This window comes from Malaclemys terrapin, chromosome 1 (assembly GCF_027887155.1).
Source record: "Malaclemys terrapin pileata isolate rMalTer1 chromosome 1, rMalTer1.hap1, whole genome shotgun sequence".
In the NCBI taxonomy this organism is placed as follows: Eukaryota; Metazoa; Chordata; order Testudines; family Emydidae; genus Malaclemys; species Malaclemys terrapin.
The window spans coordinates 6,873,239-6,898,260 of record NC_071505.1 but is presented as its reverse complement, the minus strand read 5'-3'; the positions used below and the strand labels follow the sequence as shown (position 1 = coordinate 6,898,260).

The 25,022-nt window shown below is 49.0% G+C and overlaps 1 protein-coding gene across 1 annotated transcript in view; it reads left to right on the top strand.

Annotated features, from left to right (window-relative positions):
• Nucleotides 1-632: 632 nt before the first annotated feature.
• LOC128830375 (collagen alpha-1(VII) chain-like) overlaps nucleotides 633-25,022 on the top strand; it is a 43,323-nt gene continuing 18,933 nt past the window's right edge. The window contains exons 1-7 of the mRNA XM_054016197.1: nucleotides 633-681; nucleotides 984-1,037; nucleotides 1,441-1,503; nucleotides 3,070-3,132; nucleotides 10,900-11,016; nucleotides 19,442-19,519; nucleotides 22,012-22,065. Of these exons, the coding sequence (XP_053872172.1) occupies nucleotides 1,008-1,037; nucleotides 1,441-1,503; nucleotides 3,070-3,132; nucleotides 10,900-11,016; nucleotides 19,442-19,519; nucleotides 22,012-22,065 (405 nt within the window). The 5' untranslated portion in view covers nucleotides 633-681; nucleotides 984-1,007. The remainder of the gene's footprint in view (nucleotides 682-983; nucleotides 1,038-1,440; nucleotides 1,504-3,069; nucleotides 3,133-10,899; nucleotides 11,017-19,441; nucleotides 19,520-22,011; nucleotides 22,066-25,022) is intronic.

Genomic DNA, 25,022 nt, shown 5'->3' with positions numbered 1-25,022 from the left:
ACCCTCCTCCGGTGGTGTCTCGCTCGCCGTTACTCCCGCTTTGTTGTCTCCACCTCTCTGGGACCCGCGTCGCTCCCTGGACCGCGGCGTCCTCTTCTGGGCCTTTTGGGGGAACCGGGAGGCTATAATCCAGCCACTTGCCTTGGTGGCCTGCTGCTGTCACCAGTCTAGTCCCTTGCTCCAAGGAAAAACTGCAGTCCGTGTTGGCCACTTCCCTCAGAGCAAGTGGGGGCAGCCCTAGCACCTTATCTGCCCTTACTCCAGGGCCTCAGTCTGGCAGCGTTCAGCCAGAAGCTCCTTCTGCTCTGCTACCCTGCCCAGCACCGCTCTAGCCATGGTGCTCCTAGGCAGTCAGTTCTTCTCCCTAGCAGGCCAAGGAGAGACTTCTTTCTGCAGCCCTTTATATATTGCCCCTGCTGGCCCTGATTGGCTGCTGCAACAAGCCACCTCCCGATTGGCTCGCTTAGTGAGCCCTCCTCTAATTTGAGGGTTCTGCACAGGCACCCTCTGGCCTGCTTTATAAATCCCTTCCGCCCTGTGTGGGGCAACTGCCCCACTACAGACACACCCACACACTCTCTCTCTCTCTCTCTCTCTCTCTCTCACACTTGTTTGTCTTCTATTCAGGGAGCGAAAGGTGATCCTGGTATAAATGGAGACCTTGGACGGAAAGGATCTAAGGTAAGAAACAGGCATCATCACAGAAATAATGAGTGCTTTGGCTATTCTCAGGGGCAGAGGGGAAGATGGTGCAGCAAATATAAAAACTGGTTGACCTGAATGATTGTAGAAAATGGCAAGTGGACCACTCTGCTAGGTAGGTAGATGGCAGGTGAAGAAGAGAGCAGTGCAGTGTTTACACAACTCTGTAGAAAGACCCTGTTAAGCCAGGCATGAGTTAGTGCTGGCCCTTTGCACAGGGGTGGATATCACTGTGCTTTGTCCTACTTATCTTTACCAGCTAGTTGTCATTTCTCTCCAAGGGCTTACGTGGTTTTCCCGGGCGGATGGGTAGCCCTGGTGCAGATGGAATAAAGGTGAGGACTTTTTATTGTTCTTCCTCCTTTTAACATTAGTTTAAAGGAGATCTAGCGTAGGTGCAGTGTGTGCCCATGACAGCCCAGGACAATGAGGTTCTCCTAGTTATCCGCAGGTCAGGCCCAGCATTGGGCCATGACAGATGCCGTTATAATGTCCTGGCAACCTGTCTCAGACCCATCCCGGAGAAGCTACCCGTAGGTCTGAGAGCAGACGTCACATTCCATGGCCCATTCTATTGGCAGCTGATCCACTCACCAGTTTGGAGGAGGTTTAACCACGCCTATGCAATACTCTCCATTGTGTCTGATTTTCACATGCATTAACCACCCCATCATCTTTCTAATCGGTGCCTTGTGTTCCCAACCTGCTTACATTTCCAATATCTTGTTCCACATGCAGGGTGAGATTGGTAGCCCTGGAAAACCAGGGATACCAGGGTCAGATGGACTACTTGGGCCAAAGGTGAGTAGGAAAGCCCCTCTTCTCTCTCAGATGGAAGCTTTGTGAGAGCATTACAGGTGTTTGAAGTTTAATTACCCAATGCCCATGTCCCTCTCCGTGGGCTTGTCTAGGGACAGAAATGGCACTGATTTCACACAATCTGCTTCTAAACGAATGCAGTTAAATCAGCGCAAGCTCATGTGTGGACGTACTTAAATCAGTTTCAGACTGGCTGGTTTTAGCTTAAATTCAGTTTGTTACCAAATATAGTTAAATGGCTGCAAATTTTGGTCAGTTGACCAGGCCTAGTGACATAGGTGCTCCCGCACCCCCTGGCTTGAAGTTGTTTCCATCCTGTACAGGGTTTGCAGTTTGGTTCAATGGCTCCCAGCACCCCCACTATACAAATTGTTCCAGCACCTCTGCCTAGTGAACACTGCAGGGGTGGGGAGGGTGTCTTTTTGAACAGCAAAAGCTGAATGCTGAATATCTGTCAACGAGCTCGGGGTTTGGTTCTTGATTTTCGTTCTCTTTTCTCACCTCCATGGCTGGTCGGGGAGGGGAGGGCAGGTGTCAAGCTTTGCCAGCCAACGCATTAGTTGGCTTGCTCTGAGCACTCGCTCAGGGCCTGATCCGGAGCCCATTGAAGTCAATGAGATTCTTTCCATTGACTTGAACGGCATCGAACCAGACCCTCATTGTGTCAAACCAAAGCTGGTAACTTGCCAACGTGTCTGCCGCCAGCGATACACCCAGCCAGAGGGGTCGCAGAGGGAGTCAGACAGACAGTCAGGCAGACACGGCATGTTACTCATCAGGATTTCTGCTGAGCTAACCAAATTCTAGTAAACGCGAACTGCAACACACAGATTCAATAGGGTGCCATGACAACATATCTGACTCTGTGACAGCCTAGCACCTGGGTGGGATGTTGTGCATGTGTGAGAGGTTGGCTTGTTTGATAAGGAAAACCAGGGACCTCGAGTTTTGTTGCTAACAACCCACCATGCTTTATTTTTTACTCTCCCAAAATAGATCTGCCATCTTAGGGAACCTAGCGAGCATGACATCTAATGACAGGTTTCAGAGTGGTAGCCGTGTTAGTCTGTATCAGCAAAAAGAACGAGGAGTCCTTGTGGCACCTTAGAGACTAACACATTTATTTGGGCATAAGCTTTCATGGGCTAAAACCCACTTCATCAGATGCATGCAGTGGAAAATACAGTAGCAAGATATATATATATACATATAGAACATGAAAAGATGGGGATTGCCTTGACAACTCTAACGAGACAAATCAATTAAAATGGACTATTATCAGCAGGAGGGAAAAAATCACTTTTGTAGTGTATATCTTCCTACTGTATTTTCCACTCCATGCATCTAATGAAGTGGATTTTAGCCCCCGAAAGCTTATGCCCAAATAAATTTGTTAGTCTCTAAGTTGACATCTAATGAGTTCTTTCCTGCGTTGAGCGGTACTAGGGCCCATTTCAAACAGCATGTGCACTTGTCACTGAACTACAGCTCGCTTGGAAAATGACACGGTTATGCATTGGCTTTGATTTTTCTCTTGTCTATCCCCAGGGTGAGCGAGGAATGTCAGGTGCAGATGGCCCCACGGGAGTTTCTGGGGAGAAAGGAGAAAAGGTTAGTACTCTCAAAAGAATACCGAGAGGCCATGTTTTGAATGAACCATCCATCATGTTGAGTTAACGAAATTATACACTTGCTAAATCGCATGTACCCTTTCCAGAGGACAAGTGTCACCTGTCTTAAGCATTAAGCTTGGACTTGGGAGATGTCTCCTTAAGTTCACTCTGTGGCAATGCATTTAACCCTTGGGGCTGGTCTACTGCTTTATCTATCTCGGTATAGTTAAAGTGGTACAAATCCCCTAGTGCGGATGCAGTTATAGCAGCATAAAGGCATAAATAGCCGTTCCTATGCAGAAAGGAGACTATATTGGTATAAGATACCTTCATGCTGGTATAACTGTGTCCACGCTAGGGGATGTTTTGGTAAAAAATTGCACCCCTAACCAACATAGTTGTACTGGTACAAAATCTATGTGTAGGCTAGGCCTTCGAGTGGAAGCCCTGGTGTGGTGTATACACCCCAGGCCATTTTTGTAGAATCGCAAATTGATCTTAAAGGACTGAAATACACACAATGTAGACTCTTTACATCCAACATACTGGGCCTGATTCTCCTTTCACTCGTACCAATTTAATTCAATTTAATTTAAATTGCTCCCTGGAGTCACTCCTGACTTCCACTGGTTTAAGCCCCTGAAGAATCAGGTCCACTGCATTCTGCAGATGCATGGCTGTAAGAGGTAAATAAGGCGCTGACACTGTGTAAGTGAGGAGGTATGATCTACACTGCTGTGCCAGCTCATACTGAAGGCTCGTCAATTACAGCAGGGGTGTCGTTTTTATTTGTTATTTCATTCTTTGTGCCGGGACTCGAGGTCCAGGTTCTGTGAGCAGAGCAGGGAAGGGGAGGGAAATGCTTCCCAACCATGCAGCTCCCTGGACTAGCTTGAAAGAAACATCCTCTGCACAAATATTTGCATCAGTTGTAACAATGGGGATGTTTTTAAGAGGTCCAGGCCCTCTCAGCCAAAGTTCTCAAGTGGGGAAAGACTTGGAAAGCTTTCATTCAAATCTGTTCACCTCGATGCACCTCCAGATGTCTCCTGACCTCCCCTCAGATGCCTGTTCCCCTTCTACTCATTGGCCTCTCCTCTTGTCCTATCCCACATGCCGCTTCTGCTCCTCCCCACCATCTACCCATCCTGTGCAGCCATTGTATGTGATCCTCACCTGCCCATCTCTCTGCTATACCCCCTCCTGCCTCCCAAGCTGTCTGCCTGCTGGTTGGTCCAGTTCCCACCATCCACCTGCTCTGCAGTGCTGCTCCATAGGAACATAATTGGAAGGGACCTCCTGGGTCATCATCTCCAGTACCCTGCTATCATAGGTAGCCACGTTGGTGCACCCGGGGTCTGTCTCTATTGCAATGGTAATTTGGGGTCCAAACCTGCTTCCATTGATGCCAGCAGCAGTTAATGAATATGAGATTTTTCGGGCTATGAATGTGAGCTAAAGTTTAAATATTTTAGAAATAAGTCATAATAGAATGGTTAGATTTGGCAGTTGCTTATCCTTTAATAATGATCCTTTATTAATGATCTGGATGATGGGATGGATTGCACCCTCAGCAAGTTCGCTGATGACACTAAGCTGGGGGGAGAGGTAGATACGCTGGAGGGTAGGGACTGGGTCCAGAGTGACCTAGACAAATTGGAGGATTGCGCCAAAAGAAATCCGATGAGGTTCAACAAGGAGAAGTGCAGAGTCCTGCACTTAGGACGGAAGAATCCCATGCACCTATACAGGCTGGGGACCGACTAGCTAAGCAGCAGTTCTGCAGAAAAGGACCTGGGGATTACAGAGGACAAGAAGTTGGATATGAGTCAGCAGTGTGCCCTTGTTGCCAAGAAGGCCAACAGCATATTGGGCTGTATTAGTAGGAGCATTGCCAGCAGATCAAGGGAAGTGATTATTCCCCTCTATTTGGCACTCGTGAGGCCACATCTGGAGTATTGTGTCCAGTTTTGGTCCCCCCGCTACAGAAGGGATGTGAACAAATTGGAAAGAGTCCAGCGTAGGGCAACAAAAATGATTAGGGGGCTGGGGCACATGACTTATGAAGAGAGGCTGAGGGAACTGGGGGTATTTAGTCTGCAGAAGAGAAGAGTGAGCGGGGATTTGATAGCCTTCAACTACCTGAAGGGGGGTTCCAAAGAGGATGGAGCTCAGCTGTTCTCAGTGGTGGCAGATGACAGAACAAGGAGCAATGGTCTCAAGTTGCAGTGGGGGAGGTCTAGGTTGGATATTAGGAAACACTATTTCACTAGGAGGGTGTTGAAGCATTGGAATGGGTTATCTAGGGAGGTGGTGGAATCTCCATCCTTAGAGGTTGACAAAGCCCTGGCTGGGATGATTTAGTTGGGGATTGGTCCTGCTTTGAGCAGGGGGTTGGACTAGATGACCTCCTGAGGTCTCTTCCAACCCTAATATTCTATGATTCTAGTAGAAACCATCTTCCAATATGTTAAGGGCTGTTATAAAGAGGATGGGGATCAATTGTTCTCCATGGGCACTGAGGGTAGGACAAGATGTAATGGGCTTAATCTGCAGCAAGGGAGATTTAGGTTAGATAGTAGGAAAATCTGTCTAACTAAGTTAGACAGGCTTCCAAGGGAGGCTGTGGAATCCCCATCATTGGAGTTTTTTAAGAACGGGTTGGACAAGTACCTGTTAGGGATGGTCTAGGGTTACTTGGTCCTGCCTCAATGCGGGGGGCTGGATTTGATGACTTCTCGGGGTCAACATTTCTATGATTCTATGAAGTTCATAAACTTACCAAGCTCCATCTGAAAATGAGTTAGGCTTCTTGTCCCCACTACTCCTACTGGAAGGCTTTCAAAACCTCACTCCTCTGATGGTTAGAAACCTTCCTCTCAATTTCAGCCAAAATTTATTCATGGCCAATTTAAACCCATATGCTCCCTTGGCCTGCTTGTGCTACTGCTTCCTCCAACCCCCCCCACCTTTCCAATTCTAACATGCGCCTTGATTTCCACACCCTCACTGCTTAGCTCCCCTCCCACCAACCTTCTTGGCTCTCCTCCCAAACTACTCTTCCCTCCATGCACACTGTGGCTGCTTCTCCCCACACTCCTTAGCAGTTACTTAGGCTAGGTCTACACTACCCGCCTGAATCGGCGGGTAGAAATCGACCTCTCGGGGATCGATTTATCGCGTCCCGTCGGGACGCGAAAATCGATCCCCGAATCGGCGCTCTTACTCCAACAGCGGAGGTGGGAGTAAGCGCCGCCGACAGAAAGCCGCAGAAGTCGATTTTGCCGCCGTCCTCACAATGGGGTAAGTCGGCTGCGATACGTCGAATTCAGCTACGCTATTCACGTAGCTGAATTTGCGTATCTTAAATCGACTCCCCCCTGTAGTGTAGATGTACCCTTAGAGGATAATGTCAGATGTTGCCAACTCTAATGACTTATCCTGAGTCATCTTGCCATATATATGGTATTTTTTTCTTAAAGCCCCAGCTCCCAGAGTCACGTGATTACCTTAGAATCTCAACTTTCATTTAAAGAACCAAGGCTAAGCTTCTGCCCTCTGTGGTGGAGAAGAAAAGCTTGAAAACGTGAAACCTACAGGCTCAAACCCCAGAAAGCAAGTAAAGCAAACCCAAAAGGCGTTATTTTTAAAGCCTCATGATTTTTAAGCCAATCTGTTGTTTTTCGGGGGTCCTGACTCATGTTTTGTGAATGCTTGGGGCTGGCAGTGCTGTGCCAGGGGATCCTTTTTCTCGGCTATATTGTTTTATCACTGCGTTTGTAATTTCTCATTAATAATGGTGTGTGCACGATCGTGTGTGAATTTAGTGATGGTGAAAGGTGCCAAGTGTACATGCTTGATGACCCCTTTTTATCCCACCACCACTAATGGTGCTGTCCTCTAGCGCCACCTCTAGGGATGAAAAGGAAGTTCAGGCTCTTGGCACATTCAGTCCTTGGCTTCTCCACAGAGACTCTCTACTAATGCCCATTGGTGGGGGGGGGAGGTTCGAGGACATGGACAACTGTCTAGTTGGAATAACACTGAGACCTACCAATTCATTTCATGTCGGTCATTAAATCAGTCATTGCATGGCTGCAGCTTGAAAGTCGGTATTATCACGGTCTGTGGCTTAGTGCTGAAAGGATGTATATTAGAGCAGGTTAGCAAACAGATTCCCTGCCCCATGAAACTTGAGGTGTTTTTTTCGAAATGGTCCCAAATCAGGAAAAAAAGCCAAAATTTTGATTTTTTTTTTTTTTTTAACTGAAATTCCAGAAAACAATTCAGTACGGGTCAATCGAAACATTTCGTTTAACTTTCAGCCCTTTTCCTTGGTCTTGTATACAATTAAGTTTCAAATGAAAAGTCATTTTGAAATGAAAAAGTGAAAGATTAGTTGCAAAAAGGTTGAAAAGGGATGTTTTGACACTTTCTAAATGTTTTTTCCAATTTTTTTTTCTAAATGCAATTTTGTCAAAATTACATAAGAACATAAAAACATAAGAACGACCATACTGGGTCAGACCAAAGGTCCATCTAGCCCAGTATCTTGTCCTCTAACGTGGCCAATGCCAGGTGCCCCAGAGGGAATGGACAGAACAGGCAACCATCAAGTGATCCATTCCCTGTTGCTCATTCCCTGACACAATTTTGCAAAAATAAAAAATAATTTGGTTTTGTTGAAATGACATTTTCTGAAGGGAAAGTGGTGTGATGCAAATTTTCCAACCAGCTCTATTGTATTTCCCACAGCCAGTCACTGGAGCCATTCATTCATTCTCTGCACTTGCAGACTACACCAATATCTAGGTTATTGCTGCTTTTGTATCCTAAAGAGTTTTTGACATCAAAACAGCTTTTCTGTTCACCTTTACAGATTTTCTCATATTAAAAAAAAATGCCTTTGAATTGAATTGCACACGCTCTATTCTTATCACAAGCTAATTGGCGCATTATGATGTGTGGTGGAAATTTATCTGAAGGAGAATTCATGCTGGCTGTTTCTCTTCTTAGCCTTAAATAGTATTTCTAAATGGTGTCATTATCAAGGCTTTGCAAAACTCAAGTATGTTGCGGGGTCGGGGGGGTGTTAACTTGGAAATCCAGGCTATGGACAAATTCAGCACTTAAAATTCCAGCCATCGGAATTGCAGATGTATTAGCGACACAATTAATGCAGCATACCTGCCTGTCTGCTACTAACTAGTGAGGGGAAATGGAGAAGGATAGAAAGCTACAGGGAGGGGAGAAGAGATGAAGGGAGCAGGATAAGAGAGAAAGAGAGAGAATAGTTTACTTGGGAGAGGAGATAAATAAGAGGGGACATGATAAAGTTATGTGAAAGAATGAAGGGGATAGAGACAGTAGATCGAGAGCTTCTTTTCTCCCAGGACAAGGAGACATGCAGTTAAATTGGAAGTGGCAAATTCAAAACTGATCAAAGGAAGCAATGTGTAATTGAGTTGTGGAACTCATTGCCGCAGGAAGCTGTTGAGGCCAAAGCGTTGCCAAGAGGCAGAGGAAGTTGGACCTCGATATAGATAGCAAAAATATCCAGAGTTTTAATGGTTAATGCTAAAAAATTTGGAAAGGGAGATAACCCTTCAGTGCATCAGGGCTCAGTGCAATCTCTGCTAGGGATTAGGAGGACATCTTCACCGGGAGCAGATTACCCCGCTTCTTCATGCTGTGGGTTTCTTGCACTTTCCTCTGAAGCATCTGTTTGGACCCGGTTGGAGATGGGATTCTGGAGTGGATGGACCCTGGATCTGGACTAGCTAGACCATGGGATCCTATAAAAGAAGAAAGAGAAGAAGAGTTTTGTACTTTCTTCTTGCTAGTTTGCTTTAGAAGTTCTAGCCTTGTGGCTAGCCAGCCTGCCACCCACTCTTGTGAGCGCCTACTTTGTATTGCGGCCACGCACGAGCTTATGCAAGTCAGCGCCTGAGATACAATTAAACTGAGAGTCACCGGGGGTCACTTGTGCTAAATGGGAAAACAGGCTCTGTTGGGCAGGGGGAATGCGTTGCATCAATCATGTCGGGGGGGGCTTCCATCTTGATCCTCCACCACTCAGCGACCCGACTGACTCACATTCCATCTCATTCCCCAAGAGAGCTTTGCTTTGGAGCGGTTGGGGAGGGGGAGGGAAGGAGCTGACTCTCCCTTCAGAATAGTTTAATGGGACTCTGCCTTGCTTTAGATGGATGGGCTTCTATCTTTAGTGTTCAAAAGAAACAGCTGCATGAATTAGAAATCCAGCTTGGCTGAGTCACTGAGGTCTTCCCCTCCACCTCCTTCAAGTTCTTCTCTCTCCTCGGAGCAACTTCAGGAGAATTCTCATGAGTTCACGTTAGTGTGCATTTAATGGCTCAAGTATTAGTAACTGAGCCTTTGGGTTTGCTGACTCATCCAGCCCAGGTCCAGAGGGAGTGAGAAACATGTTACCTTCCAGGGGGGGTTGGGTAGCACGTGTGAAATGAGTTGGGCATCTCACTTTAGAGCCCAGCAGATGGATGGCGTCCATGTCACAAAGTAGTGACGGTGCCACAGGGTGTGGCCATCACTGTCACAATCGGCACGTTTGGTGGCAGCCTCTTCAGAAAGGTTGGGGATTGGGTGGGCCAGGGAGTCTGAACAACCCTCTCAGCCCAACAGATGGGCACACCGGAGTGTTGAAGCATGTTGGCAGGCCAGGCCCTGGCCGGCAGGATGATCTAGTGGAAAGGGCACAGGACTTGGACTCCCAAGACCTGGGTTTAAATTCTGGCTCCAGCATAGACTCCCTGCATGACCTTGGGTGAGTCACTTAATCTACATTGCACCTCAGTTCTCCGTCTGTACAATGGGGATAAAAGCACTGCCCTACCTCGCAGGGGGGGAGGGGAGTTGTGAGGATCGGTACATCTGCGAGGTGCTCCGTGATGGGGGCCAGGTGAGTACCTCGATGGTTAGTCACTATTCTCTGGGTAAATAGAAGAGTTCAGATGCCAAGACCGTCAACACTGTTCCTTAGCAGAGGCTGTATCCACCTGCACCTGGCATTGAAAGGGGAATGGAAATGGGTATTGCCAGGAAAAATTTTCCCAGCCTCATTCGTCTCTTAGCACAGGGGGGCTCTTTGGGTAGAGTTTCTCTGAGATAACAAGGTTACTCTGGGAGTGTAATCCGACGCAAATGTGTTTGTCCTGCTGTTTCAACATTGCAGCAGAGGGCCCGGCACAGAGACGTAACTCTGTAGTGAATGCAGGGCCGGCCCCAGGCACCAGCGAAGGAAGCAAGTGCCTGCGGCAGCCAATGGAAAGGGGCGGCGATGAGTCCCTTGTCGGGGCGTCACGTCCGGATCGGGCGGCGGCGGCACTTCAGTGGCAGCAAAATCGGCCCGCTCCGGATCGGTGGCAATTCGGCGGCGGGCCCTTCACTTGCTGTCTTGCTCCTCAGCAGCACTTCGGCGCAGCTCGATTGGGTTCTCTTTTTCCCGCCGCTTGGACGGCAAAAAAGCTGGAGCCGGTAGTGAGTGGCTGGATGAACTAAGCACTGCGTCTATGTTGGCAAAGGGCACCCCCCCACACATTAAAATCATTTCACTGCATTATTAATAGGACAACCAGATGTAAAGGGTTAATATATGTCCCACTGCCAGTAACCCCACTGAAAGCATGTTGGGTAGGCCTTTGCAAACCTCCATCTTCCGGGGGGCACGTCTATCCTCGTTCGTATTTGAAGGGAAGTCTCTGACCCACTCTCTGTTTGGAATTCTCAGGGGGCCAAGGGAGTTCCTGGCTTGGGCGGATTTAAAGGGCAGGTTGGATTGCCGGGGAAGATTGGTGTGGCTGGACCACCTGGATCTCAAGGACCACAGGGGGACCCAGGACCACAGGTAAGACATTCTGGGCAGATTGCATTAGATGCTCTGCAGAATTCACACAGCTCCGGCGACTGTCTAGAGGGGTGTGAGGTAGCGGGCTGAGTGCAGCCTGAAACCCAAGGCCGGTCACTTGCAGCTTGCTTTTCAGGGGAGCTGAGCATCCATATACCCCACTGGCTTTGGCTTTTAAGAGTCTGTAACTGTAGGAGAAAGAGAGAGCCTGGAGCACGGGGCCTGGTGCAAGATCTGAGGCCTGCACAAGAGGCTGTGGACCAAAGTCAGGCCATATATTAAAGCAGATGTTTACAAGTTCACTATATGACCTTTGCAAAAGCATTGCCAGTGTGACTAAAACACAGGCACTCCTAGGAAGTGACAGATACTGGGTATGTGCAAGAACACACCCCAAAAGCTTAGTCCAGCGACATCCTGGCCAGTGCCAGATAAGAGGGTCTGCTAGAGGTAATGAATAGGTAATGAAGTTGTGCCAGAGACACCTGGAGCATGATACAAGGGGAGGTAATAAGCAGATGTCATGAAATAAGTAAGATGGTCTGAGTTGTTTATCTCAGTCTATAAATATTGGGGTGTCTCGCCTTAACCCTTTGTGCGGCCTTGGGGACAGCAGAAATTCCCGCTGCTGACTGAGCCGTTCCTTGCCACTGGACACTCGTGTGTTAGCGTCCCTGTAACCTTGGAGCCAGGGCACTAGTACTGTGTCATGAGGGCAATAAACCTGGCCGAGTGCCTTTGTCACCGAACTGTGCCAGTGGTCATTCTTTCTGGGTAGTATGATCGAGGTCTTCCAAACCAACTATCTGCGCAGGGCTGGGACAGCACACAGGCACCTAACTGACAACAATAAGCGACATAGCCAGCTCTAACCATGGCCTTCTCCACAGACAGCGTGGTTGGTACGTGGCAGATGACAAAGTTTGGCCCTCACCAATAGTCTCTGGGGCATATTGTAACCCAAGAGGCAAGATTTAAAATCGGTGGTGTGAGGGAAATAACCAGTTGAAGCAAAACTCTCCACAAAAAGCTCACACGTGTAAACCTCTTCAAGGATCCCCCCTGCGGGCTACTGACTCAGCAAGAGGAAGGACAGACCCCTGGTTATAGTGCTAGCCTGGAATGTGGGAGACTTCCTGCTCTGCCACAGACTCACTGTGTGACCTTGGACAAGTCACTTAGCCTCTGTTCCCCATCTGTACAATACGGGTATGGGCAGCCTTGCAGGGATGTTGTGAGGATAAATACTGCCCGTCACTATGGCAATGGGGGGCCAGCTAGATACTGCTTGGAAACGGTACTTAAGCAAGAGGAAAGTTGCGAACTGTAGGTGGGCATGACAGACCCTGTGCCTGGTCCTCCAGTCCCATTGGGCTTCAGTGGACTTGCTACACAGAGCCACCTGGCGAAAGCACGTTTAGAACAAAAGAAAGCCCTGAGGGGTGGCGTGGGCTAGAGGTGTCTCAAAGCTTGCTCAACGTGGGAACGTGAACTCAGAGCAGTTCTTATCTGCAGGCTTTGCTGCTGCTCTTGTTCTTTTAACTCTTCAAGGTGAGCAGGACGCGCCTCCGCAGAGATAAAGGACTAAGACCTCTAGCTGAAGGAGATCGGAGTTCTGATCCCGGCTGTGCCACCACCTTGTTCTGTGATCATGGACACAGATCATGGACAAGTCACTTAACCTCTCTGTGCATCAGTTCCCCATGTATAAAATGGGGATAACAACACGCCCGTTCTCCCATCCTTTTTCTGTCTATGTTGAAAAGTTTCCAGGGCACCTAAATAAGAAAGGAAAGCGTGGTAAATTTTAAGCTGCTAGCGCAGTGAATGTGCCCCGACAACCCTAGACATTTGGGGTATTTGGTGCCTATATTTCTGAAGTAGTTGGATGCTTTAAAGCTCTATTTGTGGGTCATCTTTAAGATGTGTCTTTGCACGCAAGACACGCTGGGCCCCTTTTGAAATATAACAAAAAGACTTGGAAACGAGACATGCTAATGCTATTGAGGAATGTGAATGTCCTGCCCCCAGATTTTATGATAATGAAGAGTGCATGCAAGCATAATACAGCAGAGGATACAGTAGATTAATGCTAATCAGCAACCCACGAGCATCATTTATTAAATAAGCAAGAAATCTGCCAATGAAACAGGACTAAAAATAAAAACATACCTCTCGACTGTGCTGTGGGGAAAGGCTGAGTTTCAGCCTTCAGCTAGGCGATAAAAGTAAATGAATGTCAAAAGAATTGAGAACACGAGAAATGCTTAGAAGAGGTAAATGTCTGAAAGGCCAACCATTTCCCATAAATTAATCTGTAAACAGGCATTTAAAAATCACTATCAATGAATAGGTGAGGGCTCATAGAATCCTAGAATCGTTGGACTGGAAGGGACCTTGAGAGGTCATCTAGTCCAGTCCCCTGTAGTGTGTCATGTTTCACACCAGAGGTGGCTGCCTATTGCACATCAATGGTGGTGTGACCGGATGCCCGGGATGGGCCCCACTGAAAATGTCACACTCGGGGCAGATGGCATGAAATAGGAGAGACACTCCCCAGAGCTGGTGGTTTACTCTATACTTAGATTCACCAAACCAGTAACAAAAGAGCTTCTGCAGCACCACACCGATTAACCAGAAGCCAAACAAGGCACTCCAGTCCTTGGCTCCCATCCAGGCAACCCAATCTAATATAGCGAGAGGTTATTGAAAACCTATTTCACCAGATGTGAGGTTCTTTCTAATCCCAAAGGATCAGACACACATCCCCAGGTTAATATGAATCCCAGATCTTACCCAAATATCACGCTCCCAGTCAATCTTTAGTAAACTAACTAAAGATTTTAATAGTAAAAGAAAAGAAGCGGGTTATAAACGGTTAACAGATCATATACATACAAATGATTGCAAAGCCTTTCAGGTTTGTAGCAGGGATGGAATAGCTTGCGGGCTTGTAAGGTGTCTCTGGTAACTTCCAAAAGATTGGAAGGTCCTCGATCCATAGTTCAAGATGCTCCATTTTTTGTAAATCCACAGTCCAGAGAATTAGAGCAGGAAAAGAGGCAAAATGGAGATATCTCAGGGGTCTTTTATATCCTCTGCCATGTGCATGGAAATTGACTATCCCAAACAAAGCCCACAGCCACTGTGTGTGTGGAAAATTACTGGCCCAAGATGGAGTCTAGGGTCACATGAGCATATCACATGTCCTTACAGGGTTTGTTGGATCATAGGGAAATAGTCATTGGCTCCTTGCTCTCTGAGGCATCTGCAGGAAGACCTACTGTGTGGGATGAGTTTCTTCAATGGTCATTGTGAGAGCTGAGTGTCCTTGATGGACCATCAATACATAGGTGTCTATCCCTGATGTACATCCATCTGGTGGGTGTCTCCCAGGAATACAGCACAGGTTTCCATAGCCAAAAGTCATAATGTCCACTATAAAGATGATACATGGATTTAACCAGGATAATCATACTCGATAGACTGTAACTTTTCCATTGACACCTTACATGATACACTTCGTACAAGATTTATGGTTATAAATTATATAACAGTGGTAATATCAATGGTATAAATAGTCCTGTTTCATCACACAACATCACAGATGGGTGAATTGATTCTGTAAATACCTCCTGGAGGAAAGGTAAGTTGTGTCTGTGCTTCAGGAAAACACCACATTGGGGGAGGAGGGGGCAAAGACGCAATGTTTTTACTTTTAACCATTATGTGGCATTACCCAAGTACTTAAGACTCTCTCACCATCAGCCAGCCAGTTGCAGGGGGCGGGAGGGAGGAGGAATAAAGTATCATGTAGCAAATATCATCATGTCAAGAGATGCGGAGAATTTGATGTGCAGAGCTGGTATGACTGATACAATTCTATAACATCTGTGCTATACAAACAATAGAGATTCTCCTGTGGAAGTCATTCAAACCCCATTTCCTGGGATGACCCAAAGTAGACAGACAGAAAAGCGGAACACAGAGCAGCGTTGGGCTTATTACATCAGCGTCAAACTGAGCTTGGACCTCAAGAGTTCCATTTCCTTCATTAATCTAGGACATGTCGTTTCCAAGTGGTTCAAAATTTGGCCAAACGACTGAATGGAACAACTGACATTACACCCCAAGTTCTCCTTGGCTTCTATTTGAGCTTGGGATGCAAACAGTGCTTCCAAATCCACTGTTTGAAATGAGCAATAATTAGTCACAGGATTGTCCTCTCCTGGCTTTCACTGGACCCCAATCTTGGACCACATGAAGGCAGTGAATATGTCTTTAGTGCATGGATCTGCAGTCTGATTTTTCCACTGCCCTGCACCATGTGTCATCATTTACATCTGTACAAAGTGAGTGAGGTATAAAATGCTGGTCGTGCTTTACGCCCACTTTGGCACAGGTGTGTAGATGCTGACGCAAGGTGCAGGGCAGTGGGGGATCATGACCCTAGAGAGGAGACAACTAGATAAGGGCAAATGCAGTGAACACAACTAATTCTAGCTTGCATTCATTATGGTAATTGTCAGGTTTAATAGCTTAATTATGTACTTGGAGATACTATAAAAGAAGGGCCTAATCTAGACTAAATAAACTCCGGGATGCAGAAGCTCAAACAAAGTAACAGGCCCTCATTTCTTGAAGTATCTTTAGTACAAAAGATGGGCCTATATCGTCCCTTACTGTAGCAAACATCAAACCACTATGGAAGAGCGCGATCCAGAAACCGACCCCAGTGTCCCAGTAGGAAGCACATTTGGAGTCATCTGGCTTATGAGGCGTAACTTCCTTTTTTGCTCTCCTTAGTTAAAATCCACACTCCGTTTTATCACTGAAGATCCAGCCCAGATCAAGGTTCCCATCCAAGTTCTAAAACCCTGAGAAGAGGAGTTTACATTGGGAGTAACACTTGTCCAGTGGTGCTATCCTAATGTTCATTAGAACTTTTTTTCTGCACTAGGAGGCATGCAGTTAGCTTTGGCATGTTCACAGGGCCAGGTCTTGCTCTCTGTTACACCAGTGCATGGCCCCACATGGTTTAGAGAGGTTCCAGAATTTGAGCCTGGTGTCCCAGATTGTCCCTTCAGCTTACGCAGGTACAGGGGACCTCACTCAGGCTCAACTCCCTTCAGGGCATGCAAGGGAAGAAAGCAGCACTGCTCCATGCAGAAGGAGTGTCCCAGGGCTTGGCTGAGCACAAGAGAAGGTAGCACAATGGGCTTGGCTATACACACAGGCCGGAACTTTTATTCAGCCCCATGGATTTCCACCTGGCTGTCCTGTCTGGATTTAAAGATTCCCAAAGCAGCTTTACCTCCCGTAGGATGCTCTCCCCAGCTGCTACAAAGGAGCCATGCTGCATGGGGAAATGGACAGCAGAGCAACGTGGCATGGGAGCCAACTCTGACAGGCCTGTTCCTGCTGCCATGAATTGTGGGGTTCCCTTTCCTCAGGGATCCCCTGGATCTGTGGAGTTGGGAGGCCTTGCCTCCTGCCAGCTCTCAATTCCTCCCTCCTGAGAAGATGCTTCCCTGGGAGTTCTAGCAGGAGAACCTAATAAAATAATAATATATTGAGATGTTAGAACTGGAAGGAACCTTGAAAGGTCATTGAGTCCAACCCCCTGCCTTCACTAGCAGGACCAAGTACTGATTTTTGCCCCAGAACCCTAAGTGGCCCCCTCAAGGATTGAACTCACAACCCTGGGTTTAGCAGGCCAATGCTCAAACCTTGTGAAGATTTCTGGTCCCTTTGCATGGGAAAACCTCCTCTGCCCCAGAGCCATTAGAGCAGTCACCTGCATTGAAATTTAGCGTCATTGCGGTAGTTCTGTGCAGCATGCATAGATACATAGTCATTGGAAACACTGGGTCAGATCCTGCTCCCACGAATTCTGGACAGGGGTTGATGTCAAGTAGTAAATGTCAGTGTGTTTGTACTGTCGTTCCATGCTTTGTGCTTCCATAGGAATTCACAGATTATAAAGCCAGGAGGGACTGTTGTGATCATCTAGTCTGACCTCCTGTATAACACAGGCCATAGGACTTCCCTGAGTTAACTACTGTTTGAACTACAGCAGATCTTGATTTAAAAGTGTGCAGGGATAGAGAATCCACCACAACCACTTCTACAAGTGGTTAATTACCCTCACGGTTATAAACTTGCACCTTATTTCCAGTCTGAATTTGTCTAGCTTCAACATCCAGGCACAGTGCTACACCTTTTTCTGCTAGATCGAAGAGCCTATTAAATATTTGTTCCCCATGTAGGTCGTTAAAGGCTGTAATCATGTCACACCCTAACCTTCTCTTTGTTAAGCTCCTTGAATCTATCACCATAAGGCAGGTTTTCCAATCCTTTAATCATTTTACTGGCACTTCGCTGGACCCTCTCCAATTTATCAGCCTCCATCTTGAATTGTGGACACCAGAACTGGACACAGCGTTCCAGCAGCGGTTGCACCCATGTCCGGAGCACCTCTATGGTATTACACGCTGTTTCACTATCTCCTTGTCTTCTTCTCTTTCCATCGGTGAGGCTTCATCAGCATCATTTTGTGTGCCAAACATTCTGCGGAGATCTCGCTGCAGAAAGCCCGGGCCCTGATCCTGGAACTGGCTGTATATGGGTAGACCCTGGCACTCACATTGAGACTGGTGTCTGCCCACACACCCAATGAGTTGCAGGATCAGGGGCCTGGGTGAGCAGCTGCTCTTAGTACAGGCCTGTCTTGTAGCAGGCCTCAGAGAGCTGTGTTTGGAGGATGGGGGGGTGAATCAGATGACCAATGTTTTCTGTTTCATTAGCAAAAAGCGACGTGGCAGGCAGGCCAAGCCATGGGAAAGAGATCTTTGTGACGCCTGCGGCGTGGCCAGTGTTACGTGCTTAGATTCTATCATTTCTGTGTAAGGAAACTGGCTTGGCTTGGCTTGGCTTGCTGGGCCACTGGTGCAACCCTAAATTGGGCCCCTCCTGATACTTGGCCCTCTACCTTCAGTTCCGCTCATCATATAACATCTTCCATCTCTAATTCCTGCGCCTTCGTGAAGAATGCGCGGCCCAGAATCCCCTCCATTGCTTCTGATGCAGCCCACCATGGTACCCAGCGCTGCTTCGCAAGAGTGCGGCGCTTGGCTTCTTCTGTAGAGGAGTTAGGGATGCCAACTGTCTAATCGCACAAACCCAAACACACTTGCCCCGCCTCTTCCCCAAGGCCGTTTCCCTGCCCCTGCCCTTCTCCAAGGCCCCAACCCACTCACTCCACCCGCCCTCCCTCCGTCGCTCGCTCTCCCCCACCCTCACTCACTTTCACCAGGCTGGGGTAGGGGGTTGGGGTGTTGGAGGGGGTGTGGGCTCTGGGAGGGAGTTTGGGTGCAGGAGGGGGCTCAGGGCTGGGGCAGGGGGTTGGGGTGCGGGGTGTGGGAGCTTCCAGCACTTCTGCCCTGTTCCTTTTCTCTGCCGTCCCTGGAGATGAAAACTATTTAAAAGCAGCCGAGAGAGTGGAAGGAACTGAAAGCAAGAGATACCCTCATGTATGTTTAAACAGGCCGGATCTTTTCTATTAGCAGTACAAGTGACACACACCGAAAAAGCTGTGTAAGAGATCATTATTGATGCCAGCTTTGGCACTGATTAAAGCGCACATGAGACGCTGCCTTCCCCACCCACGCTGCTCCCTGTGTTTCCCCTAAATTAAAAGATAAAGGCCTCAGGAACAGCACAGAGGCCCTCCAGATGCCCGCGTGGGAGGGAGCTGCAGCCGTCAAAGCCCCAGGAGCCCTCTTCCTCCCGCCGAGACGGTGGTTCTTAAATTAGTGGGGGGACTGCTGCCTGTGTGTGTGAAAGCAGGTGACCTTTCCCAACAGAGACAGGACTCAACAAACTCTTAGCAGCCTCACTTGGAAAAGAAAGCAAGAGGTTGGTCCTGGGCCACACTGGATGGAGGACAGGAATTGGGTCCTCCATGGAGAACCCCCAAGGACAGGGTTAGGGGGAGCTGTCCGCTGGGGGGGTGCTCCCAAGAGGTGAGGGGGGCAATGGCTGATTGCTTGCGAGTCATGGGTATAGGGGCTGACATCCTTGGCTGTTGGAGGGCTCAGAAGAAGCAAAGCTCACCCTTCTGCTGGGATGACTCAGAGGAAACTCTAAAGAGCTGCTCGGTTTACTGTTCCCTGGGGTTCTTATTTGCAGGGGATGAGGCAGGTACTGGGGCTGAAGCATAAACGTTTGGTGGAAGGGGAAGTATTTGGGCAACACCTGAACTCCAGATGTTTGCCCCAAGTTGCCTTTGATGTCTGAAGTCTTGCTATGCTGAGAATAGGATTGGGGGACACACACACCCAGAAATATAGAATGAATTCAAAGGCATCTGTGGAAGTTGGCCAATCACTTAGAATACAATGGTCCTTTTTGCTATATTTTTTAGGGTGCAAGAGGTAGAAGAGGAAGACCTCAGCTCTGCCTCAGGGGTTCTGCGGGTATTCCTGGCAACAAAGGAGAGAAGGTGAGTACTGAGAACTGTTCAGGTAGCTTAGAAAACGAAGCTGAAGCTGTGTGGTGGGGGGGGGGCGTGGTTATGGGGAGGGAACATTTTTTTTGTTCTGTGTTTGTACATGCCTAGCAGAATGGTGGCCCTGGTCCGTTACTGGGGCTCCTAGGTACTTCAGTAATACAAATAATGAATGATAAAAGGCCACTGGACTGAGGTTCAGGACATCTGGATTCAGTCCCATGCTCTGCCATAATAATGAGTCTGATCCGACTCTCACTGAACTCCGCAGGAAGGCGTCCACTGGCTTCGATACACAGAGGGTCAGGCCAACTCTCAGCTGAGCTCTGGGAGCAGCGTTTGTTAGTATCGTTCTTGGGTGAAGGCTGTCGACTTCGGTTTTGATTTGCCGGCCTTGTGGAATGTCACTGCTCTGTGTACAGACAGCGTGTTGGCCCAGAGTGCCGGCATTCTCAGGGTGTGTCTACACTGGAAGACGTAATTTCCAGCTCACCTAGACATATGTAATCAAGCTAGTGCGCTGAAAATAACAGTGTAGCTGCTGTGGCGCGAGCAGCAGGCAGGGCTGGCCAACCCGAATCGGATCCCGTCTGAAATCCTAGGTGCATACTCAAGTGGCCAGCCTGCCCCATCGTTCTCACCGCTGCAGGCATACGTCCCTTGTCAGCACGCGAGCTCCATCACTGCCAGCAGCTCCAGTGCAGACACCCCCTCAGGGTCAGTGATCCGGGCTCTGCGGCACAATCCTGGCTAGACTGTCTGTCTGTTTTAGGCATTTGCCAACGATGTTTGTAACACTTCTTGGGGAAACACCATATTTGGGGCCCACCCTCCTTGACAGCCTCCGCCTTTTAATTGACTGGAGAGGGTTGCGCAGTCCAATTCAATAATGCGATCCTGCATCCTCTGAGGGTTCTAGAGAGCACTTGACTAGCTAGCTAGGCAGAGTTCATTTCACCCAGCTAGTCTAGCTGAAAAAGACTTTAAAAAATGGGAGCCTAAAGTTAGGATTCTGAGCCTGTGTTTTTGCCTCTAAACAAGTGGTCTGATTTGCCCGCAAGCTACTGATTGCTCTCACTATGGAAAACCGGGCCACTTATTTAGAGGTCTGAATATGGAATCAGCTAACTTTAGTCTCCCGTTTTTGACCGACTTGGCTCTCTCTGTTTGCATTGCTAGCGAGAGGGAAATTACGTCTAGGCCAGGCAACCTAAAAAAAAAGCAGCAGATGCAAGAACTGAAGGGTTTTATGTTATTCTGCAAGCAAGTCAAATGCATAAAATTGCCCATACTCCAGTAACGAAGTTAGCCAGACGGAAGGCAAAACAAGGCAAGAGACAAGCAGCGTAAATCATTCACGCCTATTAGTCTGGCCAGGAATTGGGTACGGGTGGCAGAGCACAAGGACTGACTGGCCGAAGGCTGATCGATTCTGAAATCACCCTCTCTTTATACTCTCTTCTTGGCCAGCTGTAGATCTTTGCTACCGAGTCATATTTCTGGCCGAGGTTTTATCTGCCGCAGGGTCGACTTCCCTGACTCACTGTTTTGCTGCGGCAGTGAGTCGCCATGGCAGTTCTGCCCCCTAACAGGTTTAGCCTTTGAGGCTGATGCAATTTGTTCCAGTGCTTTCGCCCCCGTTAGGTGGTCACAGATTCAGAAAAATGGCCATCGCGGCTCTCGTTCGGACAATTCGCCCTGTGCCGTGTGGGCTTTTTTTTACCGTAGCAATTTTTAATCAACAAATTTGGTTGGAAATGGCTCAGAGCGACTTTTGCAGGACAGTTGTCTGCACTGAGTAGAGAAATCATCCATCCTGCTTGTTGTTTCCCTTGAGGGTGGTGGCGCTGTGTTCCCAGGGTTGTAACTACAATGCCACCAGAAAGCTGGTGCAATCGTCTATCTGGCATTTGAATTACAGGAGTGTAAAGTAGCTCAGTTTTGAGGCCAGATTCTCTCCCCAACCCAGAACTTTTGCTCCACGCAGATAATGCCACAGAGCCAGAATTTGTCTGTAGCTGGGAATTCACCTGGCATGAGGAGATCTGGAATAAAGCTGGGGGCACATCGGGGGTAGGAGGTCCATTCAGGCAGCTGGGAGGGGACCATCAGTGCAAAGCAGATTCTCATTTGGACTATGGTCCCTTAGGGACCATATGCAAACGGCATATGTTAGAGCAGCCCCTGGGCTGCTCTAGCTTCTTTGGAGGCTGGGGCAAGTGCAGATCAGTCCACGGAATCAGGGAGACTTAACCAGCCCCCCTAATGTATCCCCTCCTCTCCTGCATTGGGATGAATCTGGCAATTTCAGTTTACTGAACTATTTTCTGGTGTCTCTTAAATTTACGGGAAAACACTGTATTTGAACCTTGTGGTCCCTCCCCCTCTTTCTTTAGCATCTTTTTCTATTCAGGATGCATTTACTGTTGGAGGCATTTACTGCCTAATCTGCTGAACCTCTGTAATTACCTGAGTGTTTTTAACAGGGAGAAAATGGTCCAGCTGGTGTGAAAGGAGAGAAAGGAGATCCTGGCCTTTCTGTGAGTACTTTATCCCCAAATCAACAGCCTAGTGCACAAGCCAGAATAGAGAAAATAGGGCAAATGATGCCTGAGAGGTACGGGGGAGGACAGAGACACTCAGAGCAAATTCATTCCGAATGGCTCCAGGAGATGAATGTTCAGCGCATTGGACCATTAGCGGCTGATAAGATGTCAGCTAGTTGCACGCTGAGTCAGAGAGAACGCAGAGAGCAGCATAACAGCAAAGCAGACCGTGGCTCTGCTCTCCGAGGGTGCTGGACTAGGGGCAAACTTCTCCTTTCCCATCCTCAGTGTGGACCCTCTGCTTTTTGTTGACATCAGTAGGAGTTCCATGGGTGAGACGAGACCAGTCTGTCCAACAGCGATGGGGAGACAGAAGTGTGCCCGAGCAGCAAAAAGAAGCGTTGGCTAAGCCCGTCCCCTGTAACAGGAATGACATTCACAATGCTGACACCTATCCCACCCCACCCCAAAAGCTAACTAACACACCACCAATCCACCAACAGCATACCCTACCGCAGGCAGACTGTTTATTTGGTAAAAGGGGGAAGAGGCTGAGACTCCATGAAGGTCAAATAGGGACTTTGCTATTGCTGATCGGTTTTACATAGAAGGCGCCCAGGTACTACAGCTGGGTGGCTGTGTAAAAACCCTAAGATTGGTAGATAGGGCAAAAGTGTGAATGAGAGGTGTGCCATGGAACCATGCAGGAGAAGGTAAGTCAGTAGAGAAACAACTCCCAGGAAGGGAGACTTAGAGCTGATGAAATGAAGATGATGGTCAGAGCTACCCAAGAAGAGAGATGGCAAAAGAAAACAGGAGCCACAATGCTATTAACTCCAGATGGAGATACAGCAAGATGATGATGAGAAACCCAACGTTCAGGTGACAGGAGGTGTCCCTTTCCATATCATGAAACGGAATCATTAAGATCCGGGGAGGACGACACGCATGGAGCAATGAGTTAGGCCTGGCTTAGAGTGAGGAACGAAGGTGAAGTGAATCAGGATGGCTACCTATATAATAAGGATCAGTGGGAACACTTTAGCAATGCTTGGGAAAGTGAGTGAGGCTCCCAAAGGATTGGTTTATTTTGTATTTTGACTTGGGTGAAGGAGGGTCTGGTGGTTAAGGCTCAGGGGTGGGATGCAGGAGAATGAGGTTCTCTCCCTGTCTTTGCCACCAATTCTCTATATGATTTCAGAGATGGTTCCTTAATGTCTCTGGGCCTCTGTCTCCACATCTGTTAAATGAGGGAAATGAAATGGGTGCAGTTAGATTTAATACGTTCATTTCCACTAGGCATTCGCATACTGTGGAGACGAGCGCTGTAGAAAAGCCTGTAAATACATAACCTCTGTTGCCATGGCTGCCTGTGGCTTCAGCACGGGGCAGAGGTGCTGGAACACAATCAGAGAAGGTGCTCTTGGATATTAGGGAAAACTATTTCACTAGGAGGGTGGTGAAGCACTGGAATGGGTTACCGAGGGAGGTGGTGGAATCTCCTTCCTTAGAGGTTTTTAAGGCCCGGCTTGACAAAGCCCTGGCTGGGATGATTTAGTTGGGGTTGGTCCTGCTTTGAGCAGGGGGTTGGACTAGATCAGTGGTTCCCAATCAGGGGTCCGGGGCCCCCTGGTGGGGCCTCAAACAGGTTTCAGAGGGTCCACCAAGCAGGGCCAGTGTTAGACTCACTGGGGCCCAGGGCAGAAAGCTGAAGGCCAACTGCATGGGCCCTGAGCTCTTCCACTGGGGGCTGAAGCCAAAGCCTGAGCAACTTAGCTTTGTGGGGCCCCCTGTAGCGTAGGGTCCCGGGCAATTGTCCTGCTTGCTACCCCTTAACGCCGGCCCTGGCTTTTATATGTAGAAAACCAGTTGTTGTGGCACAGGTGGGCCATGGAGCTTTTATAGCATGTTTTGGGGGGGCCTCAGAAAGAAAAAGGTTGAGAATCCCTGGACTAGATACCGCCTGAGGTCTCTTGCAACCCTAATCTTCTATGGTTCTATGATTCTATCTGATCCCCCTGGAACCGGGAAGCATCAGAAATCTCACCAGAGAACCTGTTCTCTTAAGATTCCCAGCTTGGCTTCCGGATCAGACATGTCCAAAGTAGAGGAAGCGGAAGCGAAACCACTGGGGCCAAAACCAAGGCTCCACCGCCCCCCCCCGCACCACCCCTTCTCCCAAGCCCTCACACTGCCCCTTCCCTTGAGCCCCACCCTTGCACTGCCCCTTGCCCCGACCCCTCACATCGCCCCTTCCCCTGAGCCCCTGCTCTCGCCCCTTCCTCCGAGCCCCTGCTCTCGCCCCACCCCTTCACTTCCCCCGAGCCCCGTCCCTTCCCTTCCCTCGAGCCCCTGCCCTCGCCTCACCCCTTCCCCCTCGCCCTCGCTCTGCCCCTTCCCCCGAGCCCCTGCCCTGACACAGCCCCTTCCTCTGACCCCTTGCACCACCCCTTCCTCCGAGCCCTCGCCCTTGCACCACCCCTTCCTCCGAGCCCTCGCCCTTGCCCTGCCCCTTCCCCCTCGCCCTCGCTCTGCCCCTTCCCCCGAGCCCCTGCCCTGACACAGCCCCTTCCTCTGACCCCTTGCACCACCCCTTCCTCCGAGCCCTCGCCCTGCCCCTTCCCCCTCGCCCTCGCTCTGCCCCTTCCCCCTTGCCCCGCCCCTTCGCCCGAGCCTCCGCCCTTGCACCGCCCCTTTCCCCGAGCCCTCGCAGCGCCCCTTCCCTTCCCCCAAGCCCTCGAGCCCTCACACCGCCCCTTCCCCCAAGCCCCCGCCCGGCAGGAGCGCCAGGCGGAGCGGGGCAAGTGCTGGAGCTCGAGCAGAGCCGGGGCCGGCGAGGTGGGCCTGGGTGCTACGTGGGTGGGCCCCCCTGTGGCTATGCCCCTGGTTCAGCCGCTCTCCTTGGCAGCTGAGCCTGGGCGGGGAGCGGGAGGGAGCCGCTGCTCACATAG